This window comes from Dendrobates tinctorius, unplaced genomic scaffold (assembly GCF_039654945.1).
Source record: "Dendrobates tinctorius isolate UK_male_01 unplaced genomic scaffold, ASM3965494v1 ptg000360l, whole genome shotgun sequence".
NCBI lineage: Eukaryota > Metazoa > Chordata > Amphibia > Anura > Dendrobatidae > Dendrobates > Dendrobates tinctorius.
Window position 1 is genome coordinate 3,394,843 of NW_027362026.1, and position 22,244 is coordinate 3,417,086.

Consider the following 22,244-nt stretch of genomic DNA (forward strand, 5'->3'; position numbering starts at 1 on the left):
TTAGTATCTTTGGTTTTTTATCGAATGTGTACCATATCTGCAGATTTCAATGTATATTCAACATTGGCCCTATAGAGAGCCTGGGGAGGTCTGAAGACCTACAATAATATCAGACACTTATGCTACTGCTCTGTTCGTGCCCGTTATTTAGCCTAAAACCCTCCAAAAATTGAGCCAGTACAAAATGTAAAAGGTATCCCACCACGACAAGGTGTAGCCCAAAGGGAGCCATGCCCTTGTTTGTACAAAGTACTAAACCAAAGCCGAAAAAAGAAAATGGGCTGTTCTTTTTGTTTATATAGCTTTCCACAAGCAGGTGTCACATACTGACACATAGTGAGGTGAACTGCAAGAGTTGGGTACCATCCCGAGGGTACACCTTGACACGGTGGGTTGGCTATTGCACTTTTTTTTTTAATCAAAATAGTGTTACTAAGTGCCCTATGCTATTTACATGTACAATTTTCCCAGCAAAGAGCAAACAGATGAACGGCATACTAGGGCACACAAATCACCACATTACCAGACGGAGCTCTTTATCTGAAGTATTGCGGTATATAATTCACTCAAAAAACGGAGGTGCTTGCATGAAAAAACATGAATTTTCAATGTGAAGCGAAAAAAGAAGAAATATGCAGCACTCACCGATGTAGCTGAAAAACTGTGCGTCTTTATTTCACATAAATTCCATCAAATGTGTGGACATGCAGGACGTTAGAGGAATGCTAGGGGAGGGAGGTGCCGGACAACGGCCGTTTCGCGATTACTCGCTTCTACGGGTCCAGGTGCTGCATATTTCTTCTTTTTTCGCTTGACATGGAGAAATTACATGTACAATTTACCTACGCATTACAGGGTATTTGCTACAGTAATTTGTTTTTATCTGGGGTTCTGCTTGTGAAATGGCCACAGTGTGAATGCGCATCTGTGCATTGCCCTCAATTTTTTTTCTTTGGATAGTTTTTTTGTGGCTGTTCATTTTGTTTATATAGCTTTCCCCAGGCAGGTGTCTGAACAGTCGGGACCAAGGTCCTGCTCTGCCCTCACCTATTTTTATGTCTGCTGGCACATGAGTTGGGTACCTTCCCGATTGATTTACACATTTTTTGATCAAAACAATGTTAACGAAGCACCGTATGCTATTTTCATGCATTATTACTATGGTTTTATTTACTTACAGGGTGTTTGCTCATTGCTCATTTTGGTTTTTTTAGGTTCTGCCCATTCTTCACACTACAGCAATACTTATAAAGGAGTTGTCCAGTGCGGGACGAGCACAAGCTTAATAATTTCAGGAGTCCAATAAAATTAAATACGGCGCATACTTATCTCCTGCCAGCAATATCGGTGCTGCTGTTCCCAGAGAGTGATGTGACATTGTTGTCACATGCAGGCTGCAACCAGTGAGCGGCAAATCTTTGCAGATTATCATTGTTGTACCAGTATGGACGTCTGCTCAGATGAAATTATGAAGGCTGCAGCTCACGAGAGGCCCCTCGTTGGCTGCAGCCACCATGTGACACAACAGTGTTAGGCCAGGTTCACATTGCTTTTAACTAGCCTGTTCAATTCATAGCGTTGACGGGCTGGTTAAATGGTATAGCATAAAGCAATCACGTTATTCTATACCCGCTAGCACTGATGATTCATCAGCGCTAGCGGTGACGGAGCCTCAGACGCTGCAGGCCGCGTCCGAGGCTCCATCACTGAATGACTGCACATCGTGAATGTGTGCCGCTTTACGGCATGCGTCGCGATGCGCCCGACAATGGAGGGCAATGGCAGCGTTAATGGACTGCGTTACACCACGTTATGCCACGGTAGTCTTAACGGACTGCCTAAACGTAATGTGAACCCAGCCTTACGTCACCACCATGAACAGCGGGGCCAACATTGCTGGACTAGTACCAGTGCTGTTTTATGATAATTGGGCTCCTGAAATTAAGGCTTGGCTGCTATGGACAATCACTAGCTCGGTAAATCTGATCGCAATATACATTTTTCATCACAGAAAGACATTTTTAGTCACCAGTAAGTGATTGTACATGTAGGTCTCTACCTAATACCCTTTCAGGTAAATGAGTAAGTGAAGGGCCTGGAGTTTTACACTGATCCACAGAAAAAATACTTGTTGAAAGTGCAAACACATTTCTACATAGAGGTCTATATTCCAAACACTTACAAAACACAAAACAAGGTGGCGTAATTATTCAACCCCTCCAAGTCAGTTTTTTGCTGGGTCGTCTTCTGCAGTTTTTTCAATTTTTGTGGAAAGGTCTCTATTCGCTTTCAGCATTCTGTCTAAACTCTTTGCAGAACTTTTCTAAGGGGTTGTTCAAAAAAGGATCTGTGTGAGCTCCAGATACCACTACTCTTGTCCATGAGCTGCTGATGACGTTCATGTTCAGCCCCATTTCATGAAAGAGGTTGTCTCGTGAAGACAAACCCGGTCTGAGTTCTCAAAGACGTTGGTTCATTTATATAGGTAGCAAGTCACCATTGAGATGAATGGCATTTCTGAATTAGGGTTGTGATGAAGAACCTGCAGTGGTACCCTCTGACCTGCTTCATAATCACGTAAGAAAATATCTGGTTCCCCCTTTAAATTTTCTTCATTGTGATGCAACAATGATACTAAGTGAACCCAGCCATCCCCTGCAGGGTCACACCGAAGTAGCCAAATGTTTTAGTGGACAAACTACAATTATTGGCAAAAACGACAACACTGGATGCTGATTTAGCATTAGTAACAGGATCTGTTAACGCCAGATCTGGAAATACACGTATAAGACATTTAGGTTTTGGCTTTCAAAATGATACGTTTACTGGAAAAATATTTCTGACTTAGTTCTTGGCATGGAGCAACAATCATTAAAGTTCATGTCAAGCCAAGAAAAATAAAATTGGAATTCTAAAATTAAGTAATCAAATACTGCTCACTACAACTATGAGCCTCCCTTCGAATGGGTCCTTGTTATTCGACTTCTAAAAGGAAACATCAGGGTGAGCAAATATTATTTAATCCATCGCTGTCTTTTCACCAAACTTGATGAACAGAACCAGTAAATATAAAAAAAACTCTAATATATCAGCGATATTTGCTTCTTTCTCTCCTTACGAGCTGCCACTTCTCCCCTTTTTAAAATCTTTGACCACTCTGCCATGTTTTGACTACGAAAGATTCTAGTTGTTTGTCAGCTCACTGAGGAATCAAAGTACAGCTGTTTATTAACGTCTATAGAGACAGTGTTTCAGCTTTATAAAAAGGGCCTATTCTCCCCAGAGCTGGATTCACAGCTACACTGCTCAGTACTTCTGTATTATAGAGACAGGAGAGCAGAATTTCCACATGTCCTTCATGCAAAATATATCATAGCCTTTGCCCTCTGGCTCAGAGAACTAAAAGTTGCAACTTGCTGAGGAAAAAACTGGTGTACACATACTTGACAGCTTTTTCTGAAACGTCATTTGAAATGATGGGTTTGTGTTATTGTCTCGGAAAGATTTTAGAAATGGAGCTCTCTAAAGTAAAATTTCTATCATGGGGCAGACATTTGTAGGGACATTTGTGATCACATAAAAAAAATCTTTGCCGTTATCTCTCAAACTTGAAATGGTTGTGGTCATGGAGCAATAGTATGACTAGTGTCTCATTAAAGTAATTTTAATGTAGATCGAAAAAGCGGTAAGAATTTATGCAATTGGTGACATGCACCAAATGATCTGTAATATGAGGATAAAATGATGGAAACGTATATGGAGTTGGTCTCCTCTTACACGCTGTAGTGGCATCCACTGTTCTGGAAGACTTTGGAGCGAGTGTAGGTACAGGCCTGGTCTACAGTTGGTGTCGCGGTTCAACACTAAGATGTGTGATAGGACTGAAGTACGACCAGTCAAATTTTCATGGGAAAATTAATCTCTCTGTTGCAATCATCATTCTCTATTCTGGTTTAAAAGATCGGATTTTTATTTTGGAAATTTCAAAATATCTGCTACTAGAGAGGAGACTGTCTACAGAGAACCTCTCTGACTAAGGAGGAACCAGCTTCTTCATTTACTATACAAACAACTCTTCAGTTTTAATGGTTATCTTGGTAATGCTTAATTTGTCCTGTGGTGGCACTGCAGCAAAACTGAACACTAAGGCTAGTTTCACACTAGCGTTTATGAGCGCAGCGACGGCCTGCGCACGGCCGCCACTAAGCCCCGCCCCCTGCCGCGCCCCCACCGGTAGCTCCGCCCACCGGCGCATGACGCTGCATGCGCCCTGCGTCCCCTATCTTTATCACTGGGGGCGCAGTATGCTGCAGTTTGGTTGTGTCGGCGCACCGTCAAAAAGGCGCATGCGCCGCCAAACGCATATTGCGCACGGCTTGCGCCCCCTGTGATAAAGATAGGGGACGCAGGGCGCATGCAGCGTCATGCGCCGGTGGGCGGAGCTACCGGCGGGCGCGGCAGGGGGCGGGGCTTAGCTGCGGCCGTGCGCAGGCCGTCGCTGCGCTCATAAACGCTAGTGTGAAACTAGCCTTAGGAGCTGATTCATCGAAGCTTTTGTGCTAGAAAACGGCATAAAAGCTTTGTAAAGTTGCAAAAAAAATTGCGCCATAGAGTTGCGCAGCAATTTTGTAACTTTTGGGGTTGTCATGCCAGTTGAGCGAAGCTAAGGAGGAGCTGGTTCGAGGTGTGGCCCCACCTGCCAGTCCAAATCACTAAAAGTGATGGCGTTTTGTATCCCAGAAATGAAATCCTATCCCTGATTGCAGTAGTGTTTATAGTGTGGTGCACGCTACTTATAAACTGTGCCAAATTCATTAAGTGGTGTGCGCCTCGTAAAGAATTTGGCGGCTTGTAGCTTATCAAGACTGGCTTAGCGTGTGCTTCATCAGTTTTGCTGGCCCCTTAGTGCCATGCGCTGATTACAGCTGATAGTGACTTGTCCATCTTCAGTTGGGATGTGGTCACAAATATCCCGACAATGTACAGAAACCTTTCCGTGAGGTGTAAGGTGTTAAGCGTGGTTCCCTTTGTACCAGAATTTTGTGCACGTCCAGTTGTTTTTCTGTTGCATACGTGCCAGGACTATTGTTTTTTAACGACCGTGAACGTACTAAGAAAGTAGGTGACAGGTCAAATATCTCTGAGTGCACGCTCGGTGAGGATGGTTTAGGGAAAAATTCAAAGAAAACAAAATGTACATGACACAAGGCAGAAATGTATTTCTTGTCCTTTTAAGTATAAACATGTTTTTACTCCAGTGACTTTCAACATTGGTGTAAATCTGCCAAATGCTAGCTCCAAGAAACTGGAGGACAGTACATTCAAACAAAACGTGTCCCTACCATTTAGTTAATAAAGAAATCATTGACTAGTATGGAGGGAGGACTACTTCTGGGAAGAGCTGGAGAATTGTCCTGTGCAAAACAAAGAAAGGAAAAAATCTGTTCAATGTATGTGTGTATCTGTTCTAACCTCTACAAATTGTATGCTTTGATGAATCCATAATTGCTACCTAAACTATTTTTATAAAGTCTTAGAAGAATAATCTTGACAATGTGCCTGGCGTAGGGAGAAGGGATTTTTCCTTAGGAGCCATTCATAGAAACAGGGGCATGTTTATCAAAATGGTCTAATTTTTAGACGCCTGCCATACACATCGTTTAGCTGCTCCCCCATACACAGGAGATTTAATTTACCCGAACGCTCCTGTGTTCTCTAGGAGAGAGCCATCGCCACACGTCTGCTAGCCGCCTAGGGAGACCATACGATCACCAGTCCAAAATCAGACATGCCGGATCGATATTTTCCTCCAACAATAAATTGTCTGGGGCTCCCATACACATTAGACTGTCGGCCGAGCTTGTTGATATTGGTGGGTTTGGCTTACATGAGTCTAATGTGTATGGGGGAACTTTAGACTACCCAGTCTTAAGAAGCACCAAATTTATCAAAGGGGCTCATGCTGCTTGATTAATCTTCAGAATTTTTCATATTTCTGCATAAATTTGGTCAAAAACTACAGAATTTTACATAAATCCTAAAAGTAGATAAAGAGAACCTAAACAAAAAGAGGAATCAAAAGCACTAAACTTTGACACTTGTTGTTGTTTTTTTTTTGTTTTTTTTTTTTAAGAAAATGACCCAATAAGACATGTCTGTGAGTATTAATTGTATGTGAACCTTTGCTTTCAGTATCTGGTGTGACCTCCTTGTGCACCAATAATTGCAATCTATTGCTGTTAATTGTTGATTAGTCCTGAACATTGCCATGGAGGAATTTTAGACCATTCCTCCTCACAAAACAGCTTCATCTCTGTTAGGCCACATTCCCATTTTCAGTATTTGGTCAGTATTTTACCTCAGTATCTGTAAGCCCAAACCAAGAGAGGAACAGTCAGAGGAAACGTATAATAGAAACACGTCACCACTTCTGTATTTATCATCCACTCCTGGTATTGGCTTACAGATACTGAGGTAAAATACTGACCAAATACTGAACATGTGAACGTCTTCTTGTATTGGTGGGTTTTATTCCATGAAATACTCGTATCACCCGTCCACAACATTTCTATAGGATTAAGCTCAGGACTTTGACTTTGCCATTCCAAAACTTTAACTTTATTCGTCTCTAACCTTTGTATTGTAGAACAACTTTTATGCTTTAGGTCATTATCTTCTTGCAGGGTTTCTGGAATGTCAGCTTGTTGACAGATGTCCTGACAACTTAATTTAGAAATTGCTGGTAAAATTCAGAATTCATTGTTCCATCAGTGGTGTAAAGCCGTCCTGACTCAGATGCAGCAAAACAGGCCTAAACCATGAAACTCCCACCACCGTGTTTCACAGATGGTATGAGACTTTTATACTGTAAAGCCTACATTCACAGGTTTTGTTTCTTTCTGCAGACAAAACCTCTTTTCTCGGCAGTAAAAAAGCTGCTTAAAAAAGCTGGTTTTGCTGTGTTTTTTTGCTGCATTTTCCATGCTGATACAGTTTAGTGCCGGTTGTTCCTGAGTTCACCCCCTCGAAGACATATATGACCTATTAATATCGGCATACAGGTAATAGAAATATTACACTAGTCCTACCTGTATGCCTCATAGTAACTATCTTGTTGCTGAGAAATCTTATATTCTGTCTTTATGCTAATGATTTCTTCCAGGTTCCAGGGGGTGCAGTGCCTGGAAGAAATCCCTTCCGCCTGTCTTCATTGTTATACTTACCTCCACCCAACAGCGTCAGTTATGGCCCCTGGAATCCTGCGCCTGTGCCCTGCACTCCCTTACGCCCCGGAGTCTGGAAGAAATCATTAACATAAAGACAGAATATATTATTTTTTTAGCAAGAAGACCATTAATATGCGGCATACAGGTAAGACTAGTGTAACATTTTTATCACCTGTATGCCCATATTAATAGATCATATACATCCCGGGGGGGTGAAAGATTCCCTTTAAGGCTGGAGTCACACTAGTGTATGGGCATACTGTCAGATGTGATATGCTGAAGGCACCATTACACATAACGATGTCCCGTACACGCTGGTCTCCAAGGTAAACATCGGGTATCTAGGAGCCGCGCGACTCCTGGATACCCGCTGTTTACCTTGGAAACCAGCGTGTATGCCGGTTTTCAAGGTAAACAGTTGGTATCCAGGAGCCGCAGCTCCTGGATACCCGATGTTTACATTAGAAACCAGCGTCGCTGATCGCTGGTCTCTCGCTACACGCAGCGATGCGTGATGGCCAGCGGGAGACCAGCGATCGAAATACGGCACAGGTCGATCTAGCACGATCAGCGATACCCGGCAGGGGGGCCGGTCGCTGATCCCCGCCTTAATGACCCTTGGCTCCTGCTCTGCTGTGAGCGGGAGGTGAGTGTTAGTGCTCTGATCTTCTTGCATGGAGAGGATCAGAGCACAGCTGTGTAGGAGGCGGAAAGAGTAATTTCTCCATTTCCTCCACTGTCGGCGTATATGGCACCGCACTCGGATGATATCCGAGTGCGGTGTGTTGTCACTCGCACCCATAGACTTATATGGGTGCGAGTGAGTCGAGACTCGGCCAAGTGTCGGTGCAAATCGCAGGATGCTGTGATTGTTCTCGCATGCTGATTTGGCATGGGAAAATAATCGCAGTTGAGCTGCTCCATAGTGTAACACTGGGCTGAGTGATATGACATGTATTATTTATTATTAAATCTAACTTTCCCTGATCATTATTTCTCCTTATATCTACTGTCAAGGGAGAGATGTGGGATCCTGCCGAGAGCAGTGGGTTTACTAAATCATATCGAATATGGACAGCTTAGCAGAAAATTGGGAGTACTTGACAATTTCATAATTGACTTCTCCAAATTGCTGTCACTGACCGAACCCTCTCATAACAACTGCTAATTCTTACCATTGTGTCCATATAAAAACAATAGTTTTGAAGGTTATCATTCTTGTACTACACAATCATGATGATTCAATTAATCTAAAACAAGGCAATGAAATAAAAATTTTTTTTTTTTACAAAACCAACAATATTTATTATAAGTTTAACAACAAGTAACACAATAAATAGGTGATGTTATTACTTTTGATCTTTTGAAAATGACAACAAGAAGATGATAATTATCTGCAAAGTGCAGGGGCGGACATATCAGTTGTGCAACCTGTGCAGTTGCCAAAGGCCCCGGAAGTAAGGGGGCCACTTCCACCTCCAAAGCAGCAAGCAGCTTCTGTCATAGGCAGAACTCTCTGATTACTAAGAGCCCAGACTCTTCTTGCACCGAGGCCCTTTCTGTCTGTGTCCACCAATGTCCGTGGATCTGTATTCAGATTTTACGATATATTATACAGTTTTTGCTCTAATTTGATTCCCACAGCTCCTCTGAGTATTCTGTTTTTAATCTTTTTATTTATTTTTGTTTTTGGTAAATCTGACATATGGCAGCACCGATGTGGGTCTTTTTAAAAATTTTTGGACAAAATTCTTATGATCTCTTTACCAAGGGGGTGTTGTTCATAGGGTAGTTATGCAGTGCGGCCTAAAGAGATGCCCCAAAGAATTTTGTGAGCAATGTTCCCTTACTAAACACCATCAAAATTACCCCCAGACTCGTAACTAGTTGACTAAATAAAAAAAACAATTACCATACTCAGGAGCATTCGGAATAATACAAGGGCATAAACTGTCTACTTTTGACCAGTCCTCTTTGAATAGATTGCTTAGGCTGGTGTACTTACTTTGAAAACTCATTTCACAATAGATCTATAATCCTTGCATGAAGGTGTTAATTCCCAGTAATAATATGGTAATTTTACTATGGGGGGGAACCTTAAGAAAAAAAAAAGCATTATACAGACATTTTGATATCCGTTTTCAAAGTAAGTACACCAGCCTATACAAAAGTCTAAGTGAACTTCTTAATAATGTATGCAGTTTGTATTGTGATATCTGGTGGTGACTGAACCGCTTTAATGGCTATAGAAATAATAAGGCACAACCTTAAAGATTTTGTCCACTACTAGGACAGCCATGTCTCAATCTGAATGTTTGTCGCCATTAAAATAAAAACACGTTTAAATGACATAACAATCGCACATGAGTCCAGGGAACACGAGTGCCCACACCGCTGGAAAGACGTCGGCACAGGAGGCTAGTATGTGTTTTCATATTAATGGGGGCAAACATTCAGATTGAGAGGGGCTTGGTCCGAGCTCTGGAAAACCCCTTTAATGAGACCAGAACAATTGGATTGGCTTACAAACAAGAAACTATATAGAATAGACGTGGCACATTAATACTGGATGGGTATTTAGCACCTTTTTTAGGAGGTAGTAGCTTTTCCAAACCATTTGTGTAGTGGCAGCCAAATTAACCATTTTTTATGTACAAAAAAATGAAGTCCATGTTTCCACGTAGAGTATACTGTTATATTCCGCTGTTTTCTTTGTACCGAAAATCTGTTGTTAGGCCAGGGTCACACTTGCGTGTGTGATGCGAGAAATTTGCGCATCAATACCCGCCACTGCCGCCGGAACTCGGGACCGGAGTGTGCGGCTGCATGTATTTCTATGCAGCTGCACACTCCGGTCTCGAGTGCCAGCGGCAGTTGCGGGTATTGATGCGAGAGACTCGTGCGAGTTTATAACATCACACTCACAAGTCTGACCCTGGCCTTAAACAGCTCAAGCAAACTGGGTGTGATTTCATGAAAACTCATACCCACTGTGTTTAGTTGTGGAACTGTGCTTTCTGTGGTTTATTCTTTTCCTGTCGGCTTCTATGGGGAGCATAACAAAAAAGATTAAAAAAATGCTATTGAATTTTTAAATGCAGAATCCCTGCTCTGATCCCATTTCTGAACTTGATAAAAATGTATAAAACACTGCAAAAATCCATTAAAAACACAAAAAAATTCACAATAATCAGAGCAAATTGCTGTTGTGAATTTTGGTGTTGATACCTGCAATAGAAAATGCAGTAGAAACAAAAACAGCATTTCCGTACGTTTGAACATGGCCTTAAATTGTTACATAGGATTAGAGAAACTTTTATGACCTTCCAAAAAGGTGACCTTCAATGGACAGGTGTGGCACAATTTTTGAAAGAAAACAATCATGCTTCTCTAACCCTGGACAAACCATTGTGGCTTAAATATAGAATTTCACTTTTGCCTCCATTGTTTTAATACAACAAGTACATGCTACCACCTTGGCTGATCCGACTCTGAACCTGAGCTGTACAGAAACAGTCTTTTTGTGCTTTCCTACCACTATTTTACATTTAAAAGCTTTGACCCGTATGCCAAATCTTCCTTGAGTCTGGTATAGTGCGTTTCTTTGTCATCTCCTTGGTGTGACCGTTCTCCTTCCTTGAAATTCTGTGATTTCATGACTCAGTCAGTGGAATGGTTTTTCACCGTAGTCTTCTTATAAGACATGTATGCTAGATGTCAACCATCTTCGAATATTGTCCTTCAAACGTTTTATACCAATGTTGACCAACATTTATATAACCTTCTCTTTCTTGTACATAATGTGAGATATACAGTATGGGACAATCCCTACACAAGCTAAAGGAACGGCAGCACTTTTGCAGAATGAAAGGAGGTAGAAGGTCATCTCAACTTTTGTAGGTGGTTTGAAGCTGTCAAAAATATGAAGAACAAACAGAGAAGTTGCTATACAGCAGAGACGGAATGTGAACTGTTTTGAAAGCTTTCCTTGGCAGCTTTCCTTATACATCTGGGAGTTGAGCGCTAGGCCTAATCCAAAGAAGATTCCAAGGTTCCTCAAGAGTCCAGCAAAAGGATTGGTGTCAATGTGGATCCATTCAGGTCGGTCACACCATCTCTTGGCCTTCTCCAGAGTCCAAAGGAGGTCCACACCCACTGCTTTCAAGACCAAGTAAAAGCCCAAAGCAAAGGAGAACAGAAACATAGTAGTATATAGATATCTCTTTAAACTGGCCTTGTAGATGGATCGAACATTCCCAAAAACTTCAGCTACCAGCATTCCTATAATAAGAATAAACAGAACAATAAGAGGTCAACTTCTCAGGTGAGCGAGTTAACTTTTATGCTGGCAATCAAGATGGTCAATGTATGTTAGATCTATGAGGGTGGAGATGGAGGCACTACAAGATATTTGGCACCACTTTGTGAAATATGGTAAGATAGGAAAAGTCACTGTATATGCAGTGATTCTCAAATTTTGATCTTTCCTTGGTAGATATTGGAAGCATTGTGCACTGACCTGATATGACGCCACACACAACTTGATGTGGAAAGTGAGCGGCAAGGAAAATTCGAGATAGGCAGACGCAAATTTGGATGAACCAGAAACCAGCCCATAGGGCAGCTTGAAGACATCTAGAAGAGAAATAGATGCTGTTAATGAACCAAAATAGCAATGAAGTTGGTCATGGAAAGATGATTCTCTCTATCTCATATTTCTTCCATATTATCATCATCATCATGAAGAATACTAGATTATTTACCTGTTTTTAAAAGAGATTGAATGCCTTCTATTCAGCATGATGGTAAGTAGTGAGGTCACCATGACATAGTAGACTCCCGCTGAACCCATGGCATGACCTGAAGGACTCCCTGTGTGGACACAATTTTTGAATATTATTTTAATTAAATATTTCATTTTGCAAAATCCAGATATCCTGATCTATAGGTGAAGATGATCAAGCTTGCCTCTATAACATATAATGAATGTAGTATCATAGGTGTAACTATAGTGGGTGCAGGGCTTGCAGTCTCACCTGGCCTTCTAGCCTCAGCCCCTTAGGCCCATATGAGAAAACCAATACTATTGTTGACCTCTGATAGTTGGGGGGGTCCTGATAGAGAATTTGCTCTTTGGAGCCCACAAGATTCAAGTTACACCACTGTGTAGTACACTTTTGTATAGAATGATGTAAATGGATATAGTACAGTTGTGGCCAAAAGTATTGACACCCCTGCAATTCTGTCAGATAATACTCAGTTTCTTCCTGAAAATGATTGCAAACACAAATTCTTTGGTATTATTATCTTCATTTAATTTGTCTTAAATGAAAAAACACAAAAGAGAAGAGAATGAAGCAAAAAGCAAAACATTGATCATTTCACACAAAACTCCAAAAATGGGCCAGACAAAAGTGTTGGCACCCTCAGCCTAATACTTGGTTGCACCACCTTTAGCCAAAATAACTGCGACCAACCGCTTCTGGTAACCATCAATGAGTTTCTTACAATGCTCTGCTGGAATTTTAGACCATTCTTCTTTGGCAAACTGCTTCAGGTCCCTGATATTTGAAGGGTGCCCTCTCCAAACTGCCATTTTTAGGTCTCTCCACAGGTGTTCTATGGGATTCAGGTCTGGACTCATTGCTGGCCACCTTGGAAGTCTCCAGTGCTTTCTCTCAAACCATTTTCTAGTGCTTTTTGAAGTGTGTTTTGGGTCATTGTCCTGCTGGAAGACCCATGACCTCTGAGGGAGACCCAGCTTTCTCACACTGGGCCCTACATTATGCTGCAAAATTTGTTGGTAGTCTTCAGACTTCATAATGCCATGCACACGGTCAAGCAGTCCAGTGCCAGAGGCAGCAAAGCTACCCCAAAACATCAGGGAATCTCCGCCATGTTTGACTGTAGGGACAGTGTTCTTTTCTTTGAATGCCTCTTTTTTTCTCCTGTAAACTCTATGTTGATGCCTTTGCCCAAAAAGCTCTACTTTTGTCTCATCTGACCAGAGAACATTCTTCCAAAACGTTTTAGGCTCTTTCAGGTAAGTTTTGGCAAACTCCAGCCTGGCTTTTTTATGTCTCGGGGTAAGAAGTGGGGTGTTCCTGGGTCTCCTACCATACAGTCCCTTTTCATTCAGACGCCGACGGATAGTACGGGTTGACACTGTTGTACCCTCGGACTGCAGGGCAGCTTGAACTTGTTTGGATGTTAGTCGAGGTTCTTTATCCAACATCCGCACGATCTTACGTTGAAATCTCTTGTCAATTTTTCTTTTCCGTCCACATCTAAGGAGGTTAGCCACAGTGCCATGGGCTTTAAACTTCTTGATGACACTGCGCACGGTAGACACAGGAACATTCAGGTCTTTGGAGATGGACTTGTAGCCTTGAGATTGCTCATGCTTCCTCACAATTTGTTTTCTCAAGTCCTCCGACAGTTCTTTGGTCTTCTTTCTTTTCTCCATGCTCAATGTGGTACACACAAGGACACAGGACGGAGGTTGAGTCAACTTTAATCCATGTCAACTGGCTGCAAGTGTGATTTAGCTATTGCCAACACCTGTTAGGTGCCACAGGTAAGTTACAGGTGCTGTTAATTACACAAATTAGAGAAGCATCACATGATTTTTCGAACAGTGCCAATACTTTTGTCCACCCTCTTTTTTTATGTTTGGTGTGGAATTATATCCAATTTGGCTTTAGGACAATTCTTTTTGTGTTTTTTCATTTAAGACAAATTAGATGAAGATAATAATACCAAAGAATTTGTGTTTGCAATCATTTTCAGGAAGAAACTGAGTATTATCTGACAGAATTGCAGGGGTGTCAATACTTTTGGCCACAACTGTATATGTACAGTGAGGGGCTACTGGAATTGTTAAATGATCCATTTATTGTCTACTTGATAAAGGACACAATAAGACGCTGAACATAAGACATTGAATCTAAAATAGGAGATTTTCTCACCTGGACCAGTCTCACAGGTAACAGGAAACTGCTGGATGTTGGGGGCAGTCAGGTTGGTGTAATAATTGCTGTCGTGTACCCACCAGTATGGTCTCTGACCAAACAGGATCCTGGAAGTGAAGAAAAATAGCTCATAAACCAAAAGGGATAATCAACAGAATCCTATAGGGGACTGTTAAAACAATGCACAGAATAGAAAGCTGTAACCGCTAGACTTTAAAACATGAAATCTACTGATTGTTAGATGTATTTTCCCAGTATAAACTGATTAATTATTGAAATTATATTAAAATGATATTAGATATATATATATATATTTGACTGGATGGATAGAGGCTAAGCTAAATCTATAATTAAAGCATCAAAATATTCTGCAGCAGAACAAATGGATCACCCAAAAATAGTGAACATTATAGGAATTTAATGGCCCATGTGGCTACATTTTGGTTCATAGTGTGAACTTGTAGCCAATAGGCCACTAAAGTCCTATACCATACACTGATTTTTGGAGTGCTGCTTCCATTTTTTGCATTTACTCTTCAGATTGGGCTAAAGTCTGATAAGCTTTGCATTCCATTTTATTTTTTGATATATAGCTAGTGATGCTTATTTTTTTTTTCTTTTACATAGACATGCAGACAGATTAGATTATTTTTTTCTATTTTCACTAAAAAATTAAGGAATTGCAAATCAAGCAAGTTTCAATGAAGGCAGACAAGTGTCATTTCCTATTTCCTTTCCTGTAGCCCATCAGCAAGTTGGGTTGTTTAAATACACTCCACATCCTATAGACAAAGCCATAGGGAATTTCACTTTCCTGCATGTACCTAAAGGTCTACCATAAACTTTCATTAGGAAATTGTTCATATTGATATTAATATGATATTTTAGTAAAATAACGTCTAAGCTAAAGGTAGACATTTAAGGCTATGGTGCCCAATCTGTGTTCCTTAGCTGTTGTTAACATTTTGGGAACCATTCTAAGCTACATGTAAGTGTAAACCTGTGACTAATAATATGAACAATAATTTAATCCTCAATAAGTCAAAGCCTAGCATTACTGAATGAACAAGAACATCATAACAACACTTCTCCAATATACTCACCACTTAAAGACAAGGTTGAGCCAGTCCCCGATCACTGCCACCCAGATGAGTTTGATGCCCACTGACTCACAAAGATGGAACCAGATGGGGAAGAAAATGAAGAAAGTATTTCTTAGATCAGCAGCAAAGGAGACAAACATGAACCAGTCTTGAGAACTCTTGTAATTCATCTGGAGGTATTGGACCATTTGGACTCCAGAGTGGTGGAGAGCATCCATTCCATTCTCCATCTCTATTTCGATCTCTTGTAAGCTTGCTTACTTGCTTTGAGTCTCTTGATCTGATCTCTAGCTCCCTGCAGCTGCCTATTATATGGTCTGCAGCTCAAGCGAGTCATTGTAATCTTTGACCCCCATGAACATCCCTGTAGCAACACATTGTTGACAAAATTACATGGTTGACGCAGGTAGGGTTAGAGGGGAAGAAAAAAGCTGTTGACCAGTGTCATATTACAGAGAAATGATGAAGAAATGGTGAAAATATTCTTGTTGACACTGCACGGGGCAGAGTCCTATGTATGGACGTCAGAATGAAGGTACTACTAAATATGCTTAGCTAAGGTCTCTAGGTTATAGCGGTGTTCTGGTCTGTTTGTTCGTGATTTTAGAAGGATGTGTACCTTCCAATAATAGATATGTGTTGTCTGCATTACAAATGGAGTGGAATTAATTGAATTAAATATTCAACTAAAACTTAAGTCTTTGACTGTGTCTATAACTGTCAAATACTACTTCTTTTGTATGTATTAATTTGTAGATTGCATTGCATATGTTGCTTATCCTTGTACATTGAGCACTTTATTAACTATAGTGTCACTGCGTGGTTTAAGACTGGGTCACACAATAGTTTTTTTGCTACTATTGCTCTGTGTATATTTTTTAGATTTTGTAGCAAACCTTGGTTTTGAGTAACCCAGAGAAAGAGCAAAACTAACTCATACATTTCCCCCTTTTCTTTCTATTTAGTATCTCACTAGTCTGTTGGCCCCAGGTCTTTACTGCGTTCACCAGGGCCAGGTCTCTACTGGTTGTGCCATCTGTTGGGTCCAATTATAAAGCTCTCGTCAACCTCTCCTCTACTCTAGTGTTGACCATACATTTTTGGATCATGGCTAAAGTTGTTCTCTTGGCTATTGGCATCTCCAGTTGACCAAAGTTTCAGTACAGGGCCAGGTAATTTATGGACAATCCTTTCTTAGCTCTTGTTCTTTTTGCCAGTGGTTCTTATTTCTGAGTTTGAACCTAACCTAGGCCTTATTCTTGGTATACACTGATGTTCTATGGTGTTTGTGGTTCTAATCCTGGCTCTAACATCAAGTTGTTTTGTGAATACTTTTCTGTAATAGCCACTAGCCTGATGTGTTTTAATTTACTTCTTGATGATTACCCTTGACTTTGTTCTTGACCATGAATGTCATATATCAGTGCTATATCCACAGAAGTTGAGATTTATCCTACAGCTTATTCATCAACCAAGAGATCCCTTAGATTTAATATCCCAGTCTATGTGGAGCCAATCAAATTGCAGGTAAGGGAATCCACATTCTGGTATGTGTCACATTAACACTCTGGCAACTATGAAGATATATTAAGTACAGTAATTAAATAAAAATTCCCTTCTCAGTCATTCATGGCAACCAAAATTTTCAAAAGCCTCATATGGAAGTTTATTATTGTGGTTCCCATAATTTCTGGCAAAATCTTCTTGTAATATATGGTGTACAGGTGATCTGTAATCTAAAGGTGCGGATTTAACTCTTGCAGACTTGGACAGTTCATGTATTATATGACTGGACATTCACTGGGGCTTAATGGTTAGCACTGCACTTGGTGGATTAGAGACCTGTGTACTAATCAACTTGGAAAACAAGTTTTCATGGAGCTTGTATGTTCTTTCCATGTTTATCTCCTTTTTAAAGACAGACTATAAAGATAAGAGGACACGTTGTTTTGCTTTATAAACCCTCAGTTCCTTCTTGAGCATTTAAGGCCCCTTTACATTTAGCGATGCACCAGCGATCCCGACAACGATACGACCCGGACAGGATCGCTGGTGCATTGCTAAATGGTGGCTAGTGCGCTGCCACACATGCAGATCTCACAGTGATGCGGCAGCGATCTAGCGGTCATTACTTACCTTTCAGACGTGGCAATCCTGACGTCCTCCTGTCCGCGACCACGCGTCGCTTGTCGGCGCCAGGAGGAAGCCCAGCAGGAAGCGCCCGACGAGAAATGGAGCTGCGCAATCAGCGATGGACAGCGGGGGAGGCGGTCGAAGGTAAGTATCACACATAGCGATATCGGTGCTGCGTCACCAAATCGGTGATGCTTTAGCGATATTGTTAGCGATATCGCTATGTGTAAAACCCCCTTTACTTGCTGATAAACATGCTTGAACTTAGGGTTGATCGAATAGCTTCGGATAAGAGCTTATCCGAATAGTTATAGCAGTTACCGAATAGCTGCCTCGGTAATCTGGATACCTGGAGCGCTCCCGATAATCAGCGGTCCGGCGCCGCAGCTGCATGTGTCGCGACTGTGTGACAGTCACAACACGGTGACTCAGTGGTTAGAACTGCAGCCTTGCAGCGCTGGGTCCTGGAGGAAACCCGGAAACCCACACACCCACCAAGGACAACATCTGCAAGGAGTTTGTATGTTCTCTCTGTGTTTGTGTGGATTTCCTCCAATACTCTGGTTTCCTCCCACATCCCAAAGACATACTGATAGGTATTTAGATTGTGAGGCCCATCGGGGACAGCGATGACAATGTCTGTAAAGTGCTGTGAGATTAATGGCGCTATATAAATGAGTAAAATAAATAAATATATACAAATACCAACAAACCATAGCCAAATATTACCAGCATATACAGTATTGATAATATCACCATACTTATCATTAAAGTTGAGGTTAAAGTTTATATAACTTCAGAATCCTCATAGTGCACACTTTGAGACTTCTCCGTTGCCGGCATTGTGAGCGCTATCATGTGACCACAAGTGTGTGATTTACACACCAGCGTCCACATTCTGACTAATTGTATTCGGCTTTGCGATTTTCACTTGTATTGAGCGAGGCTGAGCATGTCTAGTTAGCAGGTTAGCAAACCGCATACTTGCACTCACATGATCAGGGGCTTAACTACAGTTGGTGCAAGGGTTACAATCGATCCCAGGCCCTGGAGCCTAGGATGCCCCCAAAGTCCTTTGGGTTTATATGAAAAGACCAATGCTATTAAAGACTTGCAATAATTGGGGCTCATGCTGTTTGTGTGGTTGGATCCTATGAATCAGAGGTAATTTGATTATTTGGGGAATATCCCTTTAAAGAGCCAGGTTGAGTTTCTTATTCTTTACAATAACAGTATCATACAAGAACCAAAAAAAAAATGTTCACATACACAAACACGTAAAGTGTGTGTGTGTGTATATATATATATATATATATATATATATATATATATATATATATATATATATATGCACACACTTATATACACATAGATACACACACACACGCACACACGCACACACACATATACACACACACGCACATATATATACATACACAAATGCATACACATACATTCATAAACACAGATGCACACACATGCATAAACACACACATGTATAAATATATACCCATGTACAGTCACACGGTCGGCTCCAGGTTTTTGTGGGCCCCGGATGAAAGGGTCTCAGTGGGCCCCTTTAACACATACCACGATTCATGATGCACAGATAAGAAATTATTATTATTTATATAGCACCATTAATTCCATGGTGTTGTGAGAAATATAGGTATAGTACAATGCCAAAGATTTCACTTACATTTTACATTACATGAATGATATAAATTGTATATAGTCCTCCATACAGTAATATGAGCACAACATAATAATAATAATCTTTATTTTTATATAGTGCTAACATATTCCGCAGCGCTTTACAGTTTGCACACATTATCATCACTGTCCCCGATGGGGCTCACAATCTAGTCCTTCATACAGTATTATGGGCATCACAGAGTACTCCATACAGAATAATGAGCCCAAAAAATTGCTCCATACAGAATAATGAGCCCATATAATGCTCCATACAGAATAATGAGGCCCATATATTGCTCCATAAAGAATAATGAGCCCCATATAATGCTCCATATACTGTAATGGGCCCCATATAGTGCTCCCTACAGAATAATGAGCCCATATAATGCTCCATACAGAGTAATGAGGCCCATATATTGCTCCATACAGAATAATGGACCTAATATAATGCCCCATATATTGCTCCATACAGTATAATGGGCCCCATATATTGATCCATACAGAATAATGGACCCCATATAAGTTCCATACAGAATAATGGATCCCATATAACGCTCCATACATGAAAACAACAAAATAATGAAATGTTTACCTCTCTCTCCCCCCCTGCTCCAGGCTCCATTGCTCCGTGCTCCTCAGCGTCTTATGACTCTCTGTAGTGCACAGCGCAGAGGGTGCGCTGTAGTGAAGTCACCGTGCGTTCTGCCCTCAGACGCCAGAGAGTCATGGACACTGGTGCTGCGGAGGAACAGGGAGAGGTAACTTGCAGAAAACAACTGATTGCAACTGAACAGGCAGGTTTCAGGCATCACCAATAATTCTGCAGGTGATATAGGTGACTGATAACATGATAGGCTCCACCATGTCTTATTTGTGCTATGATGAATGACTTACTGATTCACATAAATTACCCATGTGGCATACTTACCATATAAACATTGAATGCTCAACCACTTTAATCTAATTTGATAGTTATTGCCATAAATAGGAAATCTCCAAATCTCTTTATTAAAATATTATATTGTCTTACCTAGGAAATAAAAAGTCCCTACAGAGTTCTGACCGCTATGTATTTCCCTTCTGTCCAGCTTTCTGTTTACTGCCTGTTGTCAAGTGTCATCCGTCTCTTGTAGCTGTATTGGATTACAGGTAGTTGGGGCTTGTGATTGTCTCTTTATTCCTGCTCTCCTGTCAAACTGCAAACATGTAAAGTAGAGAGCTGGGCTTTCAGTTCAGGATAGGTCAACATTCAGACAATGGCATACTTAATGCATGCCAGAAAGCGAGGAAAAGAAAGTTCCTGCACCTGTAGTGCTATTAAAATGCTGAAGAAAACTAACTGGTCACTCAAAAAGAGTAAATGGCATGGGAATGGTTTTCTTCCTACAGGTTTAGTATTAAATTAACTCTTTCCTAAACCCAATTTTCCGACTCTGAAACTTTGTTATGCCCTTTCTACTGGACCAATCAAATAGAAGAATAGAAGGCCAAGATTGCTCTCCAGAAAAGGGGGCCCCATAATGATTTTGTCACAATCTCCAGTCTTCACATTCTCTGTGACATCTCATTTTGCTTTCCTTTGCATAATATCCCTAATCCCCTATAATGTAAATATACTGTATATCTAAACTCTTATGGAGCAAGACCCCTGTCTACACTGTAGTATGTACTCAGCTTTTACTAATTTACAACTTTAAATGAATTTGATTTTTCAGTATGTCGAACACATTGTACTCTCTCTAGGCAGGGATCCATGTCCTTTCATAGACTTATGTCAGATAGTATCACGTGTCCATTTCCCACAAGAGCTCCCAGCTGTGGTTCCAAGATTTTCATATAATTTTCCATTGTCTATAAGTCCTATCCAAAAGTTTCTCCATCCCCTCTTATCCATGGCACAAGAATTAGGAGACTCTCTTCTCTGCTATTGTCTTCTTTTGGCACCTGGGATTTGTTATATTCACTTTGCTAAAAGGGAAAAACTCCAGTTTGAACAGGATTGTGCAAAATATAACAAAAACAATGTGTTCGAGGTTTAGGAGAAACTCTGAAAACCAATATGCGTTTTTTCATTTTAACATGGTCTTTTTTTATGAAAGGGGGAAAGCTTGAGAGCTTGTTCTGAACATACCTTGGCACTGTCAGTTCAATGTCTTCTTGTACAGAAGCAATAATCATCTCACATAAACAGTTTGTTAGATAAACTGTAGTAATAATATATTGTATTTTTCCATGACTATATAAAACTAAACCGATCCAAGGAGCCTCTGGGATATAAAAGCGGTAACAACTTTTTCCAGGAATTGCAGCAATAGCAAGGCCAAGACTTGATTGCAGCTTCCAAAGTGATTGTCCCTTTAGATAAGATCATGTCATATTGCGTTCATGCTTTCTAGCAGTTGATCATTGAAGAGACGTTCTACTGCTCCTTTCACCCTTAAGAAGGGAAGGAAGAGCAGTGTAAATGCTTGTGTTCAATCCCAAAAATATTGGGTCCAACTGGTACATTGTTGACAGCCACTACACACATTTGACTAAAATCTGCCAAACACGCCAATAAGTATGGGAATCTCTTCCCTGACTGATGATGGTTGGATAGAAGTATATGGTTAGTTGTATTTCTACTTGCTTATCTTTTTATTCAGTTTGGAGATTAGTCGCTGTCAGAGTCTGGTAGTAGCTCCCTTGTAGAGATCAGCCAAACGTTCCTTTGTATGGGGGACTCGGGAGAGAGAGCTATCAGTCAAGGTTTAAGGCACCTTAGATGGGAAGAATTGATGCTTGGCTGTCTTATGTCTCTTCCTTTTGATCTCCACCCAAGAATTGTAACACTGTACACTGCATGGAGAGATTTCTGCCCAGGCTTCCAGTTCACAACAAAGGGTTTGCCCTTGGTGGACAGCCCCTTTAAAGTCTTCATGGGTCCTATGCCAGCATCATTTGCTGTCTTTATGGTATATAAAGACGTCCTAGTAGTAGTCCTCTAGACATAAGATCCCCATCGGCTGGACCTTTCTTATAAGCAACATATGGTAAAGCAGACAACCCCTTCCAGACTGGTCTTATACATAAGATCAAAAACTACTGATTTCAGTAGGATCAGATGACCATCTAAT

The 22,244-nt window shown here is 40.9% G+C and overlaps 1 protein-coding gene across 1 annotated transcript; it reads right to left on the reverse strand.

Annotated features, from left to right (window-relative positions):
- Nucleotides 1-8,501: 8,501 nt before the first annotated feature.
- Nucleotides 8,502-15,602, reverse strand: G6PC1 (glucose-6-phosphatase catalytic subunit 1). Its single transcript, XM_073562616.1, has 5 exons — nucleotides 15,301-15,602; nucleotides 14,195-14,304; nucleotides 11,990-12,098; nucleotides 11,746-11,861; nucleotides 8,502-11,507 (listed from the first exon to the last, which is right to left on the reverse strand). Exons 1-5 carry the CDS (start codon nucleotides 15,528-15,530, stop codon nucleotides 10,999-11,001), a joined length of 1,074 nt encoding a protein of 357 aa, XP_073418717.1. The 5' UTR covers nucleotides 15,531-15,602; the 3' UTR covers nucleotides 8,502-10,998.
- Nucleotides 15,603-22,244: the final 6,642 nt, after the last annotated feature.